The sequence below is a fragment of the Vanessa cardui genome, chromosome 14, assembly GCF_905220365.1.
Source record: "Vanessa cardui chromosome 14, ilVanCard2.1, whole genome shotgun sequence".
NCBI lineage: Eukaryota > Metazoa > Arthropoda > Insecta > Lepidoptera > Nymphalidae > Vanessa > Vanessa cardui.
The window spans coordinates 3,085,295-3,107,911 of NC_061136.1; the positions used below are offsets into that span (position 1 = coordinate 3,085,295).

General features: G+C 33.8%; 2 protein-coding genes across 4 annotated transcripts; one reads left to right on the forward strand and one right to left on the reverse strand.

Moving 5' to 3' along the window:
- Positions 1–39: 39 nt before the first annotated feature.
- On the forward strand, positions 40–14,809 carry LOC124535081 (putative thiamine transporter SLC35F3). Of its 3 annotated transcripts, none has more exons than XM_047111128.1 (9): positions 40–828; positions 967–1,131; positions 3,065–3,230; positions 3,777–3,955; positions 4,600–4,728; positions 7,889–8,078; positions 10,264–10,353; positions 10,428–10,557; positions 11,188–14,809. In XM_047111128.1, the coding sequence occupies exons 1-9, from the start codon at positions 508–510 to the stop codon at positions 11,369–11,371; spliced, it is 1,554 nt and encodes a 517-aa protein (XP_046967084.1). In that variant the 5' UTR covers positions 40–507; the 3' UTR covers positions 11,372–14,809. The 3 variants fall into 3 exon arrangements, with proteins under 3 accessions (XP_046967084.1, XP_046967085.1, XP_046967086.1); XM_047111129.1 differs by having other exon boundaries at positions 43–828; positions 11,254–14,809; XM_047111130.1 differs by lacking the exon at positions 11,188–14,809 and adding an exon at positions 10,928–11,176 and having other exon boundaries at positions 43–828.
- A 3,043-nt stretch (positions 14,810–17,852) lies between these two features.
- Positions 17,853–22,013, reverse strand: LOC124535322 (polycomb protein EED). Its single transcript, XM_047111508.1, has 7 exons — positions 21,846–22,013; positions 21,503–21,642; positions 21,260–21,431; positions 20,256–20,795; positions 19,771–19,923; positions 18,634–18,750; positions 17,853–18,203 (listed from the first exon to the last, which is right to left on the reverse strand). Exons 1-7 carry the CDS (start codon positions 21,867–21,869, stop codon positions 18,111–18,113), a joined length of 1,239 nt encoding a protein of 412 aa, XP_046967464.1. The 5' UTR covers positions 21,870–22,013; the 3' UTR covers positions 17,853–18,110.
- Positions 22,014–22,617: the final 604 nt, after the last annotated feature.

The window sequence follows — 22,617 nt, forward strand, 5'->3', positions numbered from 1 at the left end:
TTGAGAGTAACAACGTGCATTTATTAGTTTTTACAAACTCTTTAAAATAATATTCTAGTATTACCTATTGAAACGTAGGGAAGTGCTAAAGACATTACTCAAAAAGTCAAAACTTCGTGATTATTCAATCATAGTCTTTAACTCGATTCTAATACAATCTTAAATGGCGTATTGGAAACCTGTCGTATATATAACATTTTCTTTCCAAAGTCTACGGTTCTAGTGTAAGATATGAATAGGTGGGGAAAAGTGGAAAATGGTCGGAAAATATTTGTATTTCAGAGACTCAGTTGATAAGAGACGTCTTTTTCTCGTTATAATATTGTCATGCAATGTGTTGATAAATGTTTGTTTTATTTAAATACGAAATGTGGAGGAGAAATAGAAATGGTCGAGTTTATACGCACCGAAATGGTTACGCTGTAAATTGAATTTAGTGAATCCACGTACTGTTGGAGTAAAAAAACATATTTGTAAAAATGTTTACATAGTCAGGTTTTAAGAAATATGGCTAGGGATGGAGACGTGCCTACCATTTTCAATCCGAAGAGAGTACGCACACCTTCTGTTATAATAACTAGCGAAGAGGTAGCGGAAAGCGTGCAAGGTGGTGATGGTGAGCGCGAACGCCCAAATGGCCCTCCCACACCGCTTAGTCCTCGAGCGCCGCTTACTCCACAAACTTCTGTATCTTCAGCTCCTCCGCTCACAACTCAGCCTTCATTACAGCAAGCCTATAGCGAATCTGCAGGAAGTAGTCAAGATGAAGAGCGCCAATTACGCGATAAAAAATGCCCGCGTTCATGCTGCTCAAAAGTGGCCAAGAAGGTAAATAATTTCAATAAAATCCAGCCTTATATTATTGTAAATGTTATTAACATATTAAGAATATAATTTCATAATCAGTATTCTATATGTAATGTGTGCATTAGTAGGGTATCTTCTTTGATTGTGTTTTTTTTACAGATGTACTACGGCCTTTGTGTCACAACAACTGTGTTTGCATCCTGGGTAACTGTGACTCATTGCATAAAATACATGTACCATCAGAAGTACCCACACACTGATAGCTCATTGAGCAGCACTGAATCTCCTATAAATAATAATTATACTTCCAGAATTCGCACACATGTAAGTATAGTAAATTTTTTATTGAATGAATTATTTTAAATAACTAGCAAAAAATAAAGTATATATTTTTTATAAAAATAGAAGAAAACCTCTCTGCTATTTGCTTTCATTTTATGTATCGATATATTATTACTGTATTTGTTAAAAATTTAAAAATGGTCATATGATGATTTTCTATACTTGTTATAGGTTTGAAGTTCTTTTTGTACTTGTATCTAATTTTACTATCTAAATAGGTGTAATACTTTAATGCTAAACAAATGATTTTAACATTCAGTAATGATTACAAATATCCATAATTTAAATATTTACCCAATGGTAACAAAAAATATTTTTTTTGAAAAAGATAACATTGTTTTATATTTGCTTAGAGTATTTTATATTAATAAGAAATAACTTAGTGTCTTTTCCTACCTCTAGTTATTATGTTTCATCTCCATATAACATCAGACTGTATTTTAGTGAATAATATATTAATCCCACACAGTGTAATTGAAGTGCTTAGAATCTGTTTTTGGTAAAACAACTTTATAGTTGTTAGATGATGTATGCCTTTAAGGAAATAGAAAAAATAAGCATCATTATTAATAGAATGATATAGAATCTTTTAAAACTTGCCAGCCCAGCTTTAATGTAATCAACATTAAAACACATGAATCTTAACTGATGATTCAGATTTAAACTAGAGCATGCATGCTGAATTTATTTGCTTAGTGTTTGTTTCTCATGCTTGGCGTTGATGGAAAATTTGTGACAAATATTTCTTTATATCACATATTCCATTCTAAATAGCTAGTAAAACAAGCCCTTAATCTCTATGATATGAGAGGAGAACAATAACCCAAAGGAAATATTCACAGACCGTTAAGTACCTTTTACAGACTGTTACTTACCTTTGACTGGGCAGATAGTTATTATGCTCTGGAATTCAAAAGTACCCAAACAGATTGTATGTGAGAACTTTGTGGAATGTGGTCTCTTTAACCCATACATAATGGCATTACGAAAGAAGTATATATATTTTTTTTACCTGTCAATGATTTTACTTGTGTTATTTCTGTAAAGCATTAGTTGACTCTTTAAAGACCATCCCAATAATACAGAGTATTGATGTTTGTTGGTGGAAAAGTTGGTGAATAATTACTCTAAACCTAACATAAAAAACCTACTCAAAACTTTTAACTATTTAATTGTAATTAATGTTTATTATAAAGCGAGTGTCACTCTAGAACTAGTGATATTTTAAGTTATTGCTATTATTAATATGCAAGTCTCTAATCAACAAGAACATAATTTATACTAAAATCGGTATACATTAAGATTAGCCATTAATTAATAGGTACTTATAAAATAATTTTGTCCATATTAAATAAATAATAAATAAATATGAATGTAAGAAGTGTCGATTCTAAAGTAAAATTCACCATTTTATTGTGTTCCATCCTTGTCAACTGTCTCAAGAAATTTCAAGATGGCCAGCTAGTAAAATATAAATAATCGTATGTATTTTATATAATACTTGCTAACACTGCGGCTTTACCTGCAGGAAATTTATAAACCACGATCTTTTAACCCCTGTGTTACCCCCTTAGGGGTGAAGTATCCTAAAATCCAGAGTAGTATTTACTACCACGTTATAACTTGAGAATGGCTAGAGATTTAATTTATCTTTTTTTTTTTAAGTTATTTTATACTTTGTCGAAGGTTCTTACGTTCTGTGACGCAAATATTTATCAATGCTTTAAACAAAAAATACTACACATAAGCTTACGTTATATATTAAAAAATATGCATATAAATATTTATCAACCAAAAATTGCATGTATTGAATATAGTAATAAAATCTCAATACAATAAAAACATTTAGATGAAATACCAATTATTTAGAAGACATTTGTTAAAAGAGTAATAAGTTGTTGTTTTTTTTTTTCAGCATTATTACAATGCACCATTCTTCACGGCGTGGTTCTGTACAAATTGGCTCATATTCTTCTACCCTCTATACCTGATAATCATGCTCATACACAACAAGTGTAAATCAGCGAATGCCATTGTCGCAGACGCTTTCACCGACTTCAAGGAGAAGGGATTCACATTTGGTAAGAATATAGATAATATTAAATTTATATTAATAACCAGTGCCAATAAAGAAAAGATTTATAAATAGCGTCTGATCTCGTTTCTTCCCACTCGCACGCCCATTTGTATCTCTGTTGCACTTTATATGGTTAGAAAAAAGTTCACGCTCATAAATATGGGACAAAATAATTTTAATTTTTTTTATCTTAATTTTTATAAATATAAATCAGTAGGATATGTTTCATGAGAAATTAAATTAAACTAATGAAATACTTTGATGGTTAACATGGTTTTTCCCAATTTTCTTATGAGACGTACCTTAATAGAATAAAGTATAAATCATCCTTAGTCTAGCGGGTTTTGAGCAGCTTGTCGTAATTTTGTTGACATTTGATGTAATTTATTCAGTGAATATAACAACGTAATAATAAATCAGAAATTTTACTAGTTTACAAACGGTATTTTCCGATTTATAAGGCTTTTCTTTATTAGTCCGCATCATACTAATAAACATATGTATACCTATGTATGTTATTCATCAACTAACAAACTAACAATTCCACCAGCCCGCTTTCTTAGTCGCTGTGGTCTATTCTGCTTGCTGTGGGTGGTGACGATATATATGTATACTTACGCTTTGAAGATACTTCTTTCGACGGATGTCGTGGCTCTCTTCGCCACCAACGTGTCGTGCGTCTATTTGCTCTCTTGGGTCATTTTGCACGAGCAGTTTGTTGGCGTTAGGGTGAGTTTACATGATCTGATCTGATAAATCTACTAGCGTAAAAGTCCAAAATCATTGTGAAGTTTGAAGATATATATCGTAATGAGCGAAAATTTATTGTTCGGACGGAAGTCGTCTGAGAAAACAGTAGGTTTTGTCCCTCGACGAATTCGTTTCATTCAATAAATTTAATATATATATACATAAGAGTCGAGATGGCCCAGTGGTTAGAACGCGTACATCTTAACCGATAATTGCGGGTTCAAACCCAGGCAAGCACCGCTGCTACATGTGCTTAATTTGTCTTTATAATTCATCTCGAGCTCAGCGGTGAAGGAAAACATCGTGAGGAAACCTGCATGTGACAAATTTCATAGAAATTCTGCCACATGTGTATTCCACCAACCCGCATTGGAACAGCGTGGTGGAATATGTTCCAAACCTTCTCCTCAAAGAGAGAGGAGGCCAGCTGTGAGTGGGAAATTACAGGCTATTGTTGTTGTTGTTGTTGTATGCATTAAATAAACATTTAACGGTGATTTTTAACGAAAATAATAATAAAGTCATGAATATAGAAATGTCTTAATAGTCGCCTACCATTAGTCTACCATTACATGTCCATTACATGACCCATCCATGAACCATTACATGATCGCGTGTCGCAGATCGTGGCGGCGATCCTGTGCGACACGGGCATCGCGCTGCTGGCCTACATGGACGGCATCACGGGCAGCTCCACGCTGGGCGGCGTCGTGCTGGCGGCGTGCGCGGCCGCCGGCTTCGCCATATTCAAGGTCAGACCCGTACAGTACGACACAACTTAGATGTCGCATCGGCAAAATTCGTAAAACCGATCACATCCGAGTTGAGTACGCTATCCCAAATTATCAATATTTATTTCTCACGCGAATATGATCTTTGCACAAACGTAATAACTTGTAATATCATATGACCTAATATATTCGTCAATTTGACGCGTCGATGTACATACACTTGCTCTCTCTGACGTGTGAATCTATAGCGACGAATAGCGTCGAATGGCGCGATAGGGAGCTATTTCTATTGGTTGTGTAAATCGGCACTAATCGGTTTTATTTTCATTCCATTGCATTTTCCGATGCTACATCTAATTTGTGTCTTACTATACGCGGCTACGTCACTCATTGGCTACTCTCAAAAGCAATATGCTTGAAGTAGCTTGTTAGCGGAGTCGTTGTTGCTAGTTTTGGACGTAAAATTAAAGTGGATATAAGTAGTTTAGTGAATAGTGTTGTATTATCAAGTATATAACAATTAAAAAATTGGTTGTGGTGCACAGTATAGTAGATAGTTTAGCAAATTACTAGGTATATGTAAATCGAAAGTTTAGGGTATACAGCCGTATTGAGACAAGTGTTCTATTACGATGTTTCCAGACAGTAAGCTCTACTAAACATATCATTGGCATCTAAGTTATGTCCTGCTTGCTATATTTACACTGCTCACTCGGTCATAAAATAATACGTCAATACAAAAGTTATCTTTCTTTTAACTCTGTGCACTTTGCTTGAACTGAGCTTTACTAATAAAAGGGTAACCTAATCTTTACCAGCACATGTTATAAAAGTAATTTGATGATAACTATTATGTTACAAGTTTATTATATTAGTAATAGTAGGTACAATACATTATGGATATGAGATTTATCATTATACATATGAGAATGATATGTAATCATTACATAGTATAAAAAAAGTAGCTGATCTTTAAAATTGTGCATTGAATTTTGATGCGATTTTTTTTAATAGATAGATTGAGGAAGGTTTTTGTATATAATACATGGACTTGACTTGATGACTTTAGAAGTTTTTAATGTGATGTCGTAAATAAAAAAAATCTGTAGTATATTTTCGTATCAGTATTGTGCCAAGCCGGCAGGGTCACTAGTTATTTGAATTGAAAGCAAATTAATATATTGCACTCATAAATAATGTTTTCTACTACAGAAAAATGAAAATGATATTATCCTTTGCATATAAAGAAACAAATTTTATATCTCAATAATATTAGCATTCAATGTTTGGGTCTAGCAGCTTAATTATAATATGTAAATTTTAACGTAATACGTCAATATTACGAAAAATATATATTTTTCCTTAGAAAGGTCATATTGTGGCGTACTTTAAACGTAAAGTTCTTTGTATTAATATTTTCTTTTCATGTTTATTTAATTAGCTCCGTTAGTTAACTTGGTCACAGGCAAAATATAATTCTCTAAACATGCAATATCCGAGCATGGACAAGTGCGTGACAAATATGCATTTAAGGGCGATGGGATATCATTTTTTTTGAGTAAAATCAATTGATAATAATAGGCTATTTGACACTGCGAAAAATAAATTGTGAATTATTGTAATCAGTGTATATTATGTGCTTAAAATAGTTATGGAAACTTGAAAATAATACTTACTTTATTCAAAAATCCATAAATAAAAATGCATTTATTCAAACGTCACGTGACACAAAACGCTCATGATTGGCCGGGCTTATGATGAAGTCACTTTCTTGTAAGCCTTGCTTTTCTACTATATGTACCACAGATTAAAATACAGGAGAGTGTCACCGACCCTATTGCAGCGCCATATTGTCCAAGTAGCTTTTTCGCGCGTTGTTTAAATATGGAATTTTTAATATGATATTTTTCGGCAAATATGTACTAGAAATAAAAAAATCAACTTTTACTGGGTTCCTTAACCTCTACTAAATAATATAAAATGGATTTTAAAAACCAGTCAAATAGCCTATTATAAGGCCAGAATTGTCAAATATTAATGTAAATTTTAATATGGTCGAGAAATAATAGGCGATTGCTTTAGTCCCAAGTTGCGCTAACACTACATAGCAAACTTAGGTTTAAAAATTTTAAAAGTTTTGTTCTTGTTTGTAACAGTAAGTTAGTCGTTGTTAAAGGTCATTTGACCTGTTACGGGTTAGACAGGAGTAATATATTTATCATCTTTAGACTTAAATGAAATTTTCTACCAGCACATGTGCAGCCTGGGCTCTATAAGATGAGGCGTGTTGCGCATTTTGCGGGTTGACATGAGCGACTAGTGCAGTTGATTCTGACTGACTATAATAACCGTCTTCGCATTTGTACTCCCCTACTAGTTTCCACCTTGTGGAATGGAGGCATATGTCTACCCGGCTTATATATAAAAAAGAATATAGCAAACGAAGTAAAATTAAAAAAAACTAACAAAGAATGAAAATATCCTCTTAATAATATAGTATGGTTTATATAAATTAACATTATCATAAATATATTACAAAAGCTGATAAGAATCCCATAAAATGTTTTTTAAGCTATAAAAAAAATGCTATACTTAAACTGCTTACTTATAAGACCTAACTTAATCGACTCTTACTTGTAGCCGAGTTGTGATTAATATTTCACTATTTAAAAAAAATCGGGCACGAATCCAGTATCGTAAAGTTATCGCGTGCCCCACCGTACTCGAGGCGAGATCCTATCAACCCACCCAATTAAGACGAGTTTACTTGCTCCTGATAACGTTTAAAGGGCGATTTGTTTTTGAAACAAAAAGTAATCGTATAAATGAGACGTTTCAATCATGACAACTTGGTGGTAGGGCTTTGTGCAAGCCCGTCTGGGTAGGTACCACCCACTCATCAGTTATTCTACCGCCAAATAGCAGTACTCAGTATTGTTGTGTTCCGGTTTGAAGGGTGAGTGAGCCAGTGTAACTACAGGCACAAGGGACATAACATCTTAGTTCCCAAGGTTGGTGGCACATTGACGATGTAAGGAATAGTTAATATTTCTTACAGCGTCATTGTCTATGGGTGATGGTGACCACTTACCATCAGGTGGCCCATATGCTCGCCCGCCAACCTATAACATAAAAAAAGAAATGACACGCACCGAGCTCACTGAGGGGGCGCCGGGCGCAGGTGCTGTTCCGCAAGGTGATGGGCGACGTGAGCACGGGGCAGCGCGCGTTGTTCTTCTCGATCCTGGGCGTGGTCAACGCCACGCTGCTGTGGCCCGTGTGCCTGGCGCTGTACCTCACGGGCTCCGAGCAGCTGCCGGCGCACCGCATGCCGTGGCTGCCGCTGCTGCTGGCCAGCGTCGCGCTGCTTGGTGAGTCGCTGCCCACCTTACATACGCTATGCTATTTTCACGAGAGAGAGCCGAGATGGCCCAGTGGTTAGAACTCGTGCATCTTAACCGATGATTTCGGGTTCAAACCCAGGCAAGCACCACTATATATATAAGTGCTTAATTTGTGTTTATAATTCATCTCATGCTCGGCGGTGAATGAAAACATCGTGAGGATACCTGCATATGTCTAGTATCATTGAAATTCTGACACATGTGCATTCCACCAACCCGCATTGGAACAGCGTGGTGGAATATGTTCCAAGCCCTCTCCTTAATGAGAGAGGAGGCCATTAGCCCAGCAGTAGGAAATTTACAGGCTGTTACTTACAATTTTCACAAGGACACATGCCGTTATTAGTTGACTTTTGCTTAGAAGATATTAGGTAGTAAATGCAAGTGCGTAATATACGTAGTCGTCTGTTGATCTGACATCGGCGTCGGGGCCAGATGAGACTTCGACATCGATATTTAAAGTTTTGGACATAAATTAACGGAATAATATGACACATATTTAATAAATAAACCAGATTTTTTGCTGCAGCATATGTGCCAGAAGATCAGTTCAGTTGGTTCTTTAAAGGTTAGGCTATTACATTTTCTAAACCGGAGGTAGGTACAATCAATTATTAAGTGTAATTCTTTAATACTAATACTTTCTACCAAATAATTATTTTGGTGTGACTATCAAATTTACGAGATGTGCTCATGAACTTGACCTAATAAGAAATTTGTTGAAGCTTTGGTAAAGGTAAATAATACTTCTTCTGCCTCAGTTAACGTGATGAAAATAAAGCTTTTCGTGTACAGACGACCTTGAATTTTCACCCTCATCACGTACAAATATGTTTTGCATAATTGTTAGCCAAACGTTGCATGTTCGTTGCATTGTCCTAGCTGAGGTCAAAAGGGCTGAAAATGTCTTCTATAAAACTTTCTACACAAAAATCAATGCTAGGTTTCATTAAACAATGTAATTAAAATTTCAGTAACATTTAATACTATTCTCATCGTCCAGATACAATGTTTCGTAATTTTAATAATATTATTTTTAGGCTCGCAGTTATAAAAGAATGTCAAGGTTTTTGGTGCATGCAAGATAAATGCGTTCATTATTCGCTCTGAAAGCCAGAGACGGTGTCCAGCCCTCGGGAATGTAGGTCGAGAGATACAAACCTAAACGACTATGTGTAAAGCATACTTGGTTAGAACTAAAATATTTAGTTTGTTTTGACTCTTTAAATTACCAATATATTATAACTACTATTTAAATATTATTAGGATATTTTAATAGTATGTAAGTGTGTACATTTGTAAAGTACTATAAGTCCATGATATTTTTTTTAATAAATTGTTCAGTCAGATCACCTGATTGAATTTTATATCAATTATAATAACATTTTGTGGTATGAACCATATGATATGAAATTATTCTGGAGGAATAATGACGTCCTGACCGATTTCGGCCACGACTGCAAATTTTAAGGGACACCATCCAACTTTGTAGGATTATAGCGCACGAGTATGTTTGCAAATACTGATTCCCTTTCTCCCTCACTCTCATAATCCGATGGTATGGCACTTTTATCGAATCTTGGGGATTTTACCATATATTCTTGGGATCTGCTTCCTTACATCTAGCCACTAGACCAATGAGGCAGACATTCGAGTAGTCACCCTTCAAACCAATACAACCATAAATCCAAAATCAACTGTTTTTTTGGAAGATTTTCCGGCTTGGGTAATGAATACGTCTGCCTGTTGTTAATCACGACCGAACTGATCACAATGAAATGTGACCTGGAGAAAATCATAGGCGTAAGTAAAGCGATTTACCGCAAATACAGTCACGTTAAACGGCTAATCTAAACGTTCGATTGGGCCGATAATCACAGTAATATAAGAACATGGTCGCGAAGGTTACCGAAATATTTCAAGAAATATTATAGCGTGATGATTTTTATCGCTATCGAAGATTATGAATAAATTATACGTTCTTAATTTAAAATTGTAACGTAACATATACGTACACCTAGTATTTATGATTTATAAACATGACGATTCAAAAGTTCTTCTATGAGCATTCTCGAATAAAGAATATATTTATTTTATATTTATATTAATTAGGAATAAATTATTAAAATATTGTCTTATGCGCTTGTTTCAGTGTTTCATTTGGTGTTCCAGTTTGGTAATCTCATGACGTACAATATATTTGTATCTCTTGGACTTATTACAGCAGTTCCTGTATCTGCCGGTAAGTTGAGCGTTTGTCTTGTTTTAATCTTTTGAAATCGATCAGATTTTTTATTTATATATTTCCTTATAAAGCGCTTGATGTGCTGCTGTATGGCGTCGAGTTCGAGGGCATGAAACTGGCCGGGATCATACTGATAGCAGTTGGGTTTTTCCTGGTCATGTTTCCGGACAACTGGCCTGATTACATAATGAGACTCTTGAGGTGAGTAATAATTTATATTATTATTTTTTCCTTTAAATTTTCTATATATCTTCTAGAGTACTAAAAATTTCGGCAATATTCTTCATCATATACTGTTTTAATAATGTTAAGAATTTAATATTATTAAGAAAGATAATGAAATCTTATTCTGTTTTTAACGTTTGGACGTTTTTCATACCATGGACTTTTAATAGAAATTAATGTTAACTAGTTAAATTACTAAGTCGCGTATTAGCGTGCATCGACGGAACAGTAGCGTCGGTCACTAGTGACGTAGGGCAGTCCGCGACTCGCGCTACTGTCCCGGCGCGCACGCGCGGCACACGGGCGAGTCCCCGCGCAGGCAAAGCTTACCCGAGCGCAACCGTAGGTACACTACCTCCAAGAGCGGCGGTGTGTGCGCGCCCTCGCGCCGCCGAGCGCGTACACGCCGCCCGCCCACTAACCCGGCGCTCTTCGGCGCGGCCAGTTGACAATCGCCCCCCACCTCACGCGTTACAGTCGCGCTTGACCCACACTTGCCATGACATTATAAAAAACTAAACGAACAGACTATAGAAGTGATCGACTTGTGATACAATGTAATGTAATTTTTTTACGTAATAAAGAGAGTCAGATAAAGAGATGTAGTTTATTTACCTACCGCTCGGCGAGCGCGCGGCTCCGAGCTTTGCCTGTACTCGCGCGGCCCGACAGATGGAGCCGGCGGCGCCAGCGCGGCGCGGACGGCGCGGGCCGCAGCCGCGACGCCGTGGACTACCGCACGGGCTACATCCGCTCGCACCTGCGCTCGCCGTCGGGCCGCGTCAGGTGACCGGCGCGCGCGCAGGCGTTACCTACACTTCGGTGTTACCGATTATGATTCCGGAGGAGCGGTTGAGTTTCGTGGGTTTTGGGTTCGTCGCTTTGGGCTCTAGCGCGCGCTTCGGTTTGCTCGTTTGCTAGAGATGTCAGTGGGGTTTGAAGCTCGGCGTTTGAAATGATATATCTGCGATTGGTTGGACGCTTCCCTAGTCTCGCACGTGTATGCATTAAAATCAACGATCCCACAGTGTTCCACTTAAGAGATTTTATTATTTTCATTCCACGAACCTTCTCAAGTTTTGATACAAATGAGAGTCCTTAGGTAATCCGTTTTCTGATATTGGATAACAAAATGATTAAAAGCAGCATTTCACTCCGTCTTATTATATCTCGATTAGATATTTAAAACATGTATCTAAACAATGAAAATTAATTATTGTTACCTACAAAGGGAAGCGAACGTGACGGGTATACAAATCATAACTATTTTATTTCGACGACATAACATTTCAACGACTGAGATATGGGAGGGAAGAAGTTGAGCTCAAAATTATAAATGAAGTCTAACATCGTATGCGTTTTTTATGGATCTGATTTGTTGCGTTTATTTTAAGGTTATTAATATTTGTATATAAGTTTCGTTAATGAGGAACACACGTTATGTGGTTGATATATTTGGCGACGTGAGTTCTGTTGATCTCTAAGGGATGACTGGGAGATGTTTTAACCTTTTAAAGCACATTACATGATCGACGAGCGTTTAAAAGGATACTATTTTGATTCTTCGATGCGTATTTGTTTTATTGTTCAAAATAAACAGTTAATATTGCATTTTTGAAACCATACCGTTACTAAACGAAATCTTTGAACAGTGTTACTAGTGTTCTAAACATTGATAATAATAAGACCTCAAAATAAGACTCAAAGTATTATAAATACGTAGTGTATTTCATTTTATTACGAAAAAGTGCATTTTTTCACTCCGCTATAAAATTCGATATTTTCGTTTAGTGACGGTTCTATAGTTATAATCGCGTTCAGATAGTCGAATGTATCTATGTTTTTGGTTTAGTATTATATTTTTAAACTTGGAAAACGATTTGATATAACCCAGAACTATGAACAAGAGAAAGATGAAACGATGTTATAATTTAACTATCACAATTGCAATCAGAAGTTTTATATGAATCACAATAGATAAAAACAACAATTTTATCATAAATAGGTAGGGATTTATAGATGCAATCCGCACGCACCCAAAACGGCAATATTGTAATCTTAGCGAATAAAGCTTCGTTTCTAAAATTGCATAAAAATAATAGAACTCTTAATTTGAAAACCACACAGATAATTAACGAAAAACTGTAAGATGACTCGAAGATAATTACTTTTTCCTTTGGAAACTTTCAGACTGATTGATTGGATCTCAAGCTGTCAAAATTTTTAAATTTATGCTAAATAATGTCTATGTTTTTTTTTTATTTTTGTTTTTGTTGTTATTTATTTATTTCTAACAATATTTATTTATATAATATATATTTATATTATTTGTTTAAACAAAAAAAATTGAGTAAAGCGGTCAACTTCTCTAACAATGGTTGAATATTTAATCAAAAAATAATTTTTGAATATTTAAAGGCGTTTTAAAAATAAACATAATTTAAAATTATGGAAAATTATTCTTAAAGGTTTAGAAGTAGAAATAATGTTATCTGAATAAAAAAAATATGGGCAATATAAGCACAATGATCAATACTAATGCAAACTTTGAGATTTATATAATGCAATATATTACAGAATTTAATAATGTTTATCGAACTACATAATATGAGTAGAATTTTATTCAGAGTGCTCAAAGAGTATTTTCTAAAAAAAATATAACTCAATAGATACACACTAAAGCTCTTTAAATTAACAATCTCTTCCGATTCTTACAAAATAAATAATATCGAAAATGTTTCCTATATCTAATATTTATTAGCTACTTAAATTGATGTTGTGATACCCAGTAGACAGTGTAGACTAGTAATTGAAAGTTTTAATGTTCATACTTTCAAATTTTAATGTTAGCTTTCTCTTAATATATATACATATTTAATACTTGAATATTTATATAGTAAAGATATATTATAAGCCAGGGTATGTTATGTATAGTTTTTAAATGTTATATGCAGTATTGTTACAATTATAAGTTACATGGACTGTTTTAGGGAGCACCGCATTGGGAACGTATAAAAAGTTAACAAACCATAGAGTAACATATAGAACCTTAATCTCTTTAGTCCATTTTTAGTTTAATACTTATGTTGGTGTAATATTTATTGACTAATAGGATGTCTTTGTTCTAAATTATTTTATTGTATGGCATAGAAACATCCAAGTAACTTATAAATATGGTATTACTGCGAATATTTTCTTCAATGATGTATGTATTAATACTTTTTAGTAGTATTTTTTTCTATATTGCTTGTATTTTTTATAATATTTAATTAACCGCCCCAATAAAGTGATATATATAATTTTATATTATTATTATTAGTGATATTAACTAGTGACACTGAATTTGTATTGTATTATTGTTGAACTCACTATAAGCGAAAATGCAAAGCCAAATATTTGTTACAAATCAGTTTGACAGATTGAAAATAATTGAATATTCTATTTCACGTTGGACGTAGTGTGTGGTCAATTCCTTCTAAGTAATAAACACATTTTTGAATATATACTGCAATCAAATACTTTTAAAAAGGTTATTAGTAGAGGAATCGCATATTTTAAATTGACCATAGACGACAATTAACTCTATAGTTCTGCGCACATATCACCAGATTTAAAAAATAGGAAGTGTGCATGTAGTTCTATTAATATGAAAAATATATTTGGAATATCACAATTATAACTTGAAATAGCTCTGGTTGCTAACATACTCTGTATAATATTGACGATGAATTGTGTATAATCATAAGTAGATTTGAGGAATTGCACTATAAATCATCAACTAATACGTTTGTTTTATATAAATATAATTGGTGCTAGATTTACTGACATTTAACAGTTTTTGGTTACAATATACCTCAACATATTAAAACAAAATATTGTCTTGGTCTATGATTGGAATAATTTCAAATTTTTTGGTGGTATGTAAGAAGAACTTTTTAGTAGTTTTAAGTCATGTCCGTATTCGGATGTTTTAAATGTCCTGTGCCATTTTTGTTTACAAATTCTGGACGATATTATTTCAATCGCGTACATAAATATACAGTAGTATTGTTTATATATTATATAATTATCAATTTATGGTATTTGATACTGTTCCTTTTTAACTATTTAATTTAAGCTGTAATTTTTTGTAAAAATACCATACTATGTAAATAGAATTTTTATTGTGTGATGTGTAATATCTATTTATAATTTTGACAATGACAACAATACACTTTTTACCAAACTGTTTCTTTTTTTTTTTGTTTTTTGTTGTAGACATATTTGTGTTTCTTCCCGGCTACGGTAAACATATGAGATTGTACTTTATTGATATAGTTAGGTATTTCGTAGGAGTCTTGTTTGACCCCAATGTGAGGTCAGCAAGAATATACTGAGGCATGGCCAACTTGAAAGATTTATCTTTCGCTGTTCGTGCAGTATAGTACAGCTTGAATTTTCGTAGTCGGGTCTTTGTTACTTTTACATCAAACGCACTGGTTAGTCTCGTGACGCCACACGTCGAGTTCATCTAGTCGATGGTGATATGATACGTGAAGATATTTCTTTTTTTGAATATTTTTAAAAAGATTTTAATATCAGTTTATCATAGCAGGATCCCTTTTATTATTTCCGGTATTGTTGAAAGTTGACAACAATAGCAATCGTGAGAATAATAAAAACTTATATCCAGAGAGGTTTTCGTTGGTTTATAGTCGTTCGAATGTAGAAGTAGCATGAATGTATGAACTATTTGTGTATTTTTATTATGTAATAAGTATTGTATTTAAAAGTTTTAAGTTGGAAGACGAGCTTTGCGGGGGCTTTTTGGCGCTAGTGCAGTCAGCTTTCAAAGTCTTTTACTTGAATTATAATATAAAGATTACCATTCGATTCGATTAGCCCATAATTGTTTAATAAATTAAAAAATCTTATCTATTTACAAAAAAGGTTTTATACATATACATTGCAGATTATTATTTTTTTTCTTTTTGTTATTCTTTTGAAAAGTATTGAATGTCAAGTTCATACAAAAGTACTTGAATATTTTCTTGAGAAGATTATTCTGATTTACATAGTATGTATGTATATGAAAACATTACCTCCCTGATATTAATCTAAATTATTATCAAGAGTTATTTATTGTTAGAACGTTGATATTATAATTATTTAATTAATAAATTGTTGATTGTAATATTTTAATAATTTACAGCCGTGCCTTCGAAGTGAAAACTGGTGTTAAAATTGTTGGTTTTAATTAAAAAATAGTCAAGTAAATTTATTAAAAAATACAGAACATTAATATTTCATACCGTAATAGAAAAAAAATATATATAAAATATAGATCTGATACTCGCCGTAGATTTATATTATAGTTAAGATAGATTGTTTCTTATGATGGTAAAATTCACTCGAGTAAAACATTTTCGTCCTGCAGGGGTTTCAGTATTCATTCATACGATTTTATTAATAAATCTAGTGAGAAAATAGTGTTAAAATAGTGAGACGATAAAGTATTTCAAATAAATGTCGACGATGTAAAATTGCTAATGCAAACATTAGGTTGTTGTTTTGTACGCCAGTCTTTATTGTACGTTTAATTAGAAAATTTTAAAGACTGAATTTAAATGAAAATAAAAATTGACTAAATTCAATTATGCTGTCATTTACATTAAGTGTAATTTAGTTTGTAGGTTGTGTCGAAATGTATATTATGTATTACGTAGCATAATAGGATCGTGTATCGGTGTTTAGATAAATAGCAGTTATTAAAAATGTATGTATGTGGCTTACCCTTTCAGTATCTCGAATATGTATTATAATACGATTTGTTTGTACTAGTGTACGTATTTGAGCTATGAATGGGTGCAATTTTGTAGATCACGTGATTAGCGAAATAAAGAGTAGTTCACGAGATAACACCCGGGCCCCTGTGATTCATTTTGTTGATATGTAGTAATCTGTTGGTAATTAAACGACATTTGTCATAAAGGTACTGTTTTTATTTTTTTTGTTTTTAGTCCAACTCTACAAGCCGTGACATGTTGGATACACGTTCATCGTTTTTAATAATGGACTTTGACCTTGAAATGCACTTTACTTAGAAAACTTGTAAATATGTCTTACTGACCGATTACAGCTACTTTTCTCAATATCAAAGGAGACTAGCCAACTGCGCAGAACGTAAAGTGGTGCAAAAGTGTACTTACTCTTTTTTTAACTGCTGACGCTGCAAAGTAATTTCGCCAATCCATGTGAAACACCTCAATGAGATATAAAATGAAACTCTAGAAGCATTAAAAATTTCGACGATACCGTAATAACTAATTAAATGTAAAAATCGAGACGCAACATTCAATTCAATTTTAAAGGTTGTCGCCGTTGAGTTTATTGTCGATACAACTGGAACAATTATTTTTGGTAAACGTTGGTGTACCCACTCTCGCGGAAAATATCTAAGTTATATTTAATTATGTGGTTGTCATTTTTGTGATATTATTTTTTGAACATAGAATCTACGAAATCTATCAGTGCACCAGGTCTGACGCAATAATACCAGATGTCTGAAACTCGCTTAAAATATTCCTTCATATACTTCCTATCCTATACCTAATACTAACGCCTGGTTCAATCCATATCTAAGAATAATCAAAATGAGATATTATATTAGTCACGATACGATTTCACACAGAGTACATCGACTGAAGACTAAGGATTACCATACATCTATACACAAAAGCGACATCAGAGTCGCCAAAGCTGTATTCTCTCTGAACGAGCGCGGAGCAGGACCGCTGGTTTACAACAAAAGCTTTTTAATGGGATTAAAAAAAGCTTACATACACCAAGGACGTCTCTTTGAAGAAATTACCGAAATCAGACATGTCATGGTAGCCAGTAGCTTGATGGTCATTAAACTCGTTTACGACTCGAATGCTGCTAAAAGAATATCTGTCTTGGTGTTCCTAGTGATAAACCAAAGTTGTGGCTTATAGGATTAGCAAACCGTTCAAGGGTCTTTTAAAGGACGATTTCGGTCATCAGGGTTGGTTTTCGAGAGATTTTAACATTTGAATTTGAATGACTATATATTTAGTAACATTAAAAGCTAGTATGATAAAATCGACATCGAAACCCAAAATTGGAATAAAATAATTTACTAAAAATGTTTGCAAAAATATATTACTGTTTCTAAATTTAATTAAAGAAGGCAACTTTGGATAGAATTTGGAAACATACGGGTTGTTACAAAGGAATCGGTGTAAGTAGTCGATTGAATGAAACAAATAATGTTTTAATTTGACTAAAACCAGTCTTATTATTGATTGTTATAATCTCTATGCTAAATTAAAGACTCATCGATATCAATTTTCTTATGTCAATTTCAACATATGAGTATTGAAAATGTTCATGTAAATTTGTACAATTCGAAATTTAAACAAAATTATACGGTTTGTATTCGGAGAAGACTGTAATGTAAACTTGTTTCACAGCCTTTGACATTACGGAGTGGTATAATAAGTCCACTTATCTTTTGAGATTCGATTACGTTAATTACTGCCATTGTTGACTCGATCCCATCTCCAAATCGTGCCGTCGTCGCAACACGTTATTAGCACCCTGCCGTTTCGTGACAGCGTCACCTGAAAGATAAAACCGCCTGTTCTAAATTTGAATTTAAAAAACACGTACGCAGATGTAAGGCAGTCGTTACACTATGCGTATGTGTGGCAGCAGCGTGTCACGTGTAGGGTAATTGGACATAGTTGGACATAGTTAGCCACACAAAAATGGTTGCGATTTTGGGTATATAACAAGGTAAGATACCTTACTCTCTATCTTATGACTTATGTTAGATTTTCCCTAGGATTTTTAAATATGACCACATACTTAAGTTCATAAATTCTGTTAGGATTTAAGTAATAGTAGTTTTTGCCTAAAAAAAATATATTTTGATGCACAATAAACTTTCTGGATAACAGCCTGGTAATACATAAAAAGGGATCATTATAAGGGTAAAAAGGCCGGACATATGGCCTTCTACCCCAGTGCGCCCACGTTAGGGCTGCGCACCTGTCGCACGGCGGCGGCGCAGCGCGGGTGCATGAGCTGCGACACGCGCGAGCCGCCCGCCACGCCGCCCAGCTCCCACACCATCGTCTTGCCGCACTGGTTGCCCAGCGCTATCACCTGCAGCCGACAAAGAAACATATTAATATATACTCTAATCTAACCATAAGAGGAGAAAAGCAAATAAATAACATTATTCCTCAAGTAAAAAAAAAGTAAAGTAAAGTAACAGCCTGTACATTTCCCACTGCTGAGATAAGGCCTCCTCTTCCATTGAGGAGAGGGTTTGGAACATATTCCACCACGCTGTTCCAATGCGGGTTGGTGGAATGCACATGTGGCAGAATTTCGATGAAATTAGACTCATGCAGGTTTCCTCACGATGTTTTCCTTCACCGCCGAGCACGAGATGAATTATAAAAACAAATTAAGCACATGAATCAGCGGTGCTTGCCTGGGTTTGAACCCGCAATCATCGGTTAAGATGCACGCGTTCTAACCACTGGGCCATCTCGACTCACCACTGGGCCATCTCGACTCAATTAATTAATATATACTCTATCCTAACCATGAGAGGAGAAAAGCAAATAAATAACATCATTCCTCAAGAGCTTGATTAATTAATCATATTCACTATGGATTTGCGAAAATATCGAGTTTTGAATGTCGACGAAACATATTTTGGAAGTAAAAATAAAGTAGGTAAAAGTTATTAAGTGTAATAGTTTTGTATTATAAATAAAGATAAAATATCATAAACTTTAAGTAGTGCACAATATTGGTGAGGTATTAACAAAATGCATGATATAGGAAAAATCTAAGGTTTTTGATCTTTGTTCCTACTTCCATTGGAATAGGCAATATTATAAATATAATATTCATTTGTTTAAGATTCTTAATGAACAGTGTATAAAGTAAATCTAAAGGTTGCAATACTTTGCATAAATAGAGGTGACTGACAATACCATAATGACACTAAGCATATTAACTTGTTAAAATAAATACAATTGCTATACTTAAGTGGTATATAACAACAATTAAGAAATGTAAAAAAAAAACAATTAACAAGTGGTATTACGAATATGATAGGACTGACCCAAATGTCACAAGTAAGCATGATTAAATTTGAAATATTCTTACCCTTTGGCTGTAATCAACTGCAAAACGTATAAACCATATTTCACACTCCTTGTAATCAAATCTATGAACAATTGTAATTGTATTATCTCCAGGGCGGATTTCAGTGTCTTCTAAGCGACCAGGTTTCCAGCATATTATTGCATTTTCACATGACTGAAAGTTAAAATACACAAATTTTTACTACATGTCAATGCTCTATATTTTGAAATTGCATTGGTAGCAGAGATTAATCCACCTAACAGTCAAACATAAATGATAGATATTAGCATCATGTAATTTTATATAAATATTTTAATATAAACTCTCAGAGCTAAAATATTAAGTCCTTTGAGTCTGTAGTCACTTTGCCTCACTTACCCTTAAAACCAGAAAACAATATACTAAGAATTCCTACTTAGCTGTTGAATATATGTCGATCCAGAGATGATGATTTGATTTGAAATGAAAGTAGATTTGTATTTATTTATACATAATGAATAACTTACTTTTGATAAAATTAAATCTCCCATCCATCTTACGCAATCTACATAATTCCTATGTATATCTCTAGTAGAAAAGTCTGGAAAATGCTCCTTTAATGAATTGAATGGTCTTAAGGCTCTGTGTGGATTGAAATTATAACTCTGCTTTATAGCCTCATTCATTGACGGCTTGTCTAATCTCCACAGTTTTAAGGAATGATCCATTCCGCATGACATTATTCTTTCCCCCTTTAAATCAAAATCTGCACTCAGAACTTCATCTCTATGTCCCTCTACACCCCCAAATATAGCAATACAAACATCAGACATGATATTCCAAAGTCTTAGAGCGTGGTCCTTGCTTGCCGAGAGGAGAAGGTTTGGGTCACGAGGATGAAACTTGACTTCGTTAATAGCATGGCCGTGCCCGATATAGTGCTTGATACAAGTCTGAGTTGCTGTGTGGAAGACACGTATGATACCACGCGATCCTGCCACTGCTAGGAGAGGTAAGTTTGTCTCTTCTTCATAAGACCACGCACATGTATAGAATGTTTCATCAACCTGAAATCATAGTGTTTTTCACGTTTAGCAAAAAATGTAAATTGATTACTTCACCATGTAGTTTAACATATGTTACAAAACTTACTAACTAAATGTATAAACAGTTTTTTCAGATTGGTTAATAATTATAGTTATTCTTACATTTTTCAGATTCATTTATAGTTATAGTTATTGCCCTGCATCACTGGCACATATCACAAAGTTAGTAAGTTTAAATTTATAAAGCAATAAGTTGTATAATAATGTTTTGTATGTTAAAGTGCTCTACAATGATAAATGTAACAAAACTAGCATTATATAACTAACAAGACACAGATATTTCATTCACTTGCAGTAATCACACTTTGTATGAATGAATTGTGAACAAAGTAATGTATTCATTCATTATCTTTAAGATTTATGTTTTACTTAACCTATAAATATCACCCTTATAAATAAATTGAAGTCTTTAATATGTCACTCACATCAGGGTCTGCATAACACTGAAGAAACTTAAGGCCACCTGATTCAGGGCATTCATATACAGATACCCGATTGCTCCCAACAACAGCAAATATAAGAGGTTCTCCCTCCCCCAGGTGGTGATTAAATTGACACCCAAATAAAGGCTGACCATGGTCTTCTTTTGCACTACAACTGGAAGCCACAAAAGTTAAGATTACAATTTATTTATAAACACATCAATGGAATTTGCTATAATCACATACTTAAATTTATATGGAGGTTTCACTTGTTTAGTAACCTTTTTTTTCCCTCGTCTCCTTTTTTTCACGCGAGTATTTGTTGGTGTTTCGCTACGTGACGTATTGTCTGTGTTCGAAGTGCTGTCAACGCTCGAAGTATCATCCTAGTTCAAAAAAATGTATCAAAATAGACGTAATAGATTGCTTCGCATAGTTTACGTCATAATTCTAAATGGACATAATTATATTTATACTACAGATATTGTGATACAGGAAAATGTTTGTTTAAATTAATATTCAATACCAATGTGAGTACAAAGTCATGTTGTTGAGTCACAAAGCAAGTTAGAAAAGATCTCGTACTTACGGCCTCATTGTCCGAAAAGTTCATTCTATAAGCTTTTTTCAATTAAAATAATCACACTTAAATAAACAAAATACCTAGTTTAATACAAATACATTAATATTTATCACTTTTTCTCACAAAGGCGACATTATCAGCTGGCAGTGGCGTCCTAAACGTCAAATGTCGAATTTTCGCGGGAGAAACCAAGTCCCAGTGACAGAATGGTGTTGCTAAGCTTGATAAGTTTAACTATAATCTTAACGGATTAACAAGTTTCATTAAATTCTTTATGAAACAATGAAGAATCATTAAATAATATTCAACATATTACTAAGACATTTACTTTATATTTTTAAGTTATCGAAAGTTATAAGCTATACGTAACATTTTTATTGGGTAAATTGTTGAATTAAATATAGAAGGAATATTTTTCAATATGTCTCCAAAGTTTACTTTTATATACAAATTTCAGATTGCCATTGATATTATTCACATATTGTATCGAATTTGTAGTACGCTTTCATAGGGCTCATGCAAACATTGGGATGGATATCTGATTTCAAACAGGTAATTGTGTTATACTTGGATAGAAACTGATTCTTTGTCTTAGGTTGTCGTTTCCGTTCGAGCTCAAAGAGTTCAATGGGTTGACTTAAATGATAAGAGATGAATGTGCGCTTAAATACACTTGGGTTTCTCGGGGATTTATTCTTGGTCCATTTCTCTTCCTCATTTATATAAATGACTGCCATGTCTGATTGAAGACAAATATGAGATTGCATAGTTCGCCGAG

Bases quoted from the DNA above. Each gene is read 5' to 3' on its own strand.
- LOC124535081 (XM_047111128.1), top strand. From the start codon at position 508: ATGGCTAGGGATGGAGACGTGCCTACCATTTTCAATCCGAAGAGAGTA. The intron at 829-966 runs GTAAATAATTTC...TTTTTTTTACAG, and splicing joins GCTCAAAAGTGGCCAAGAAG to ATGTACTACGGCCTTTGTGT. The intron at 4,729-7,888 runs GTCAGACCCGTA...CGCCGGGCGCAG, and splicing joins CCGGCTTCGCCATATTCAAG to GTGCTGTTCCGCAAGGTGAT.
- LOC124535322 (XM_047111508.1), bottom strand. From the start codon at position 21,869: ATGAACTTTTCGGACAATGAGGCC. The intron at 18,751-19,770 runs GTAAGAATATTT...TGTCGGCTGCAG, and splicing joins CAGTTGATTACAGCCAAAGG to GTGATAGCGCTGGGCAACCA. The intron at 18,204-18,633 runs GTGCGCAGCCCT...TTTATCTTTCAG, and splicing joins GCGCCGCCGCCGTGCGACAG to GTGACGCTGTCACGAAACGG.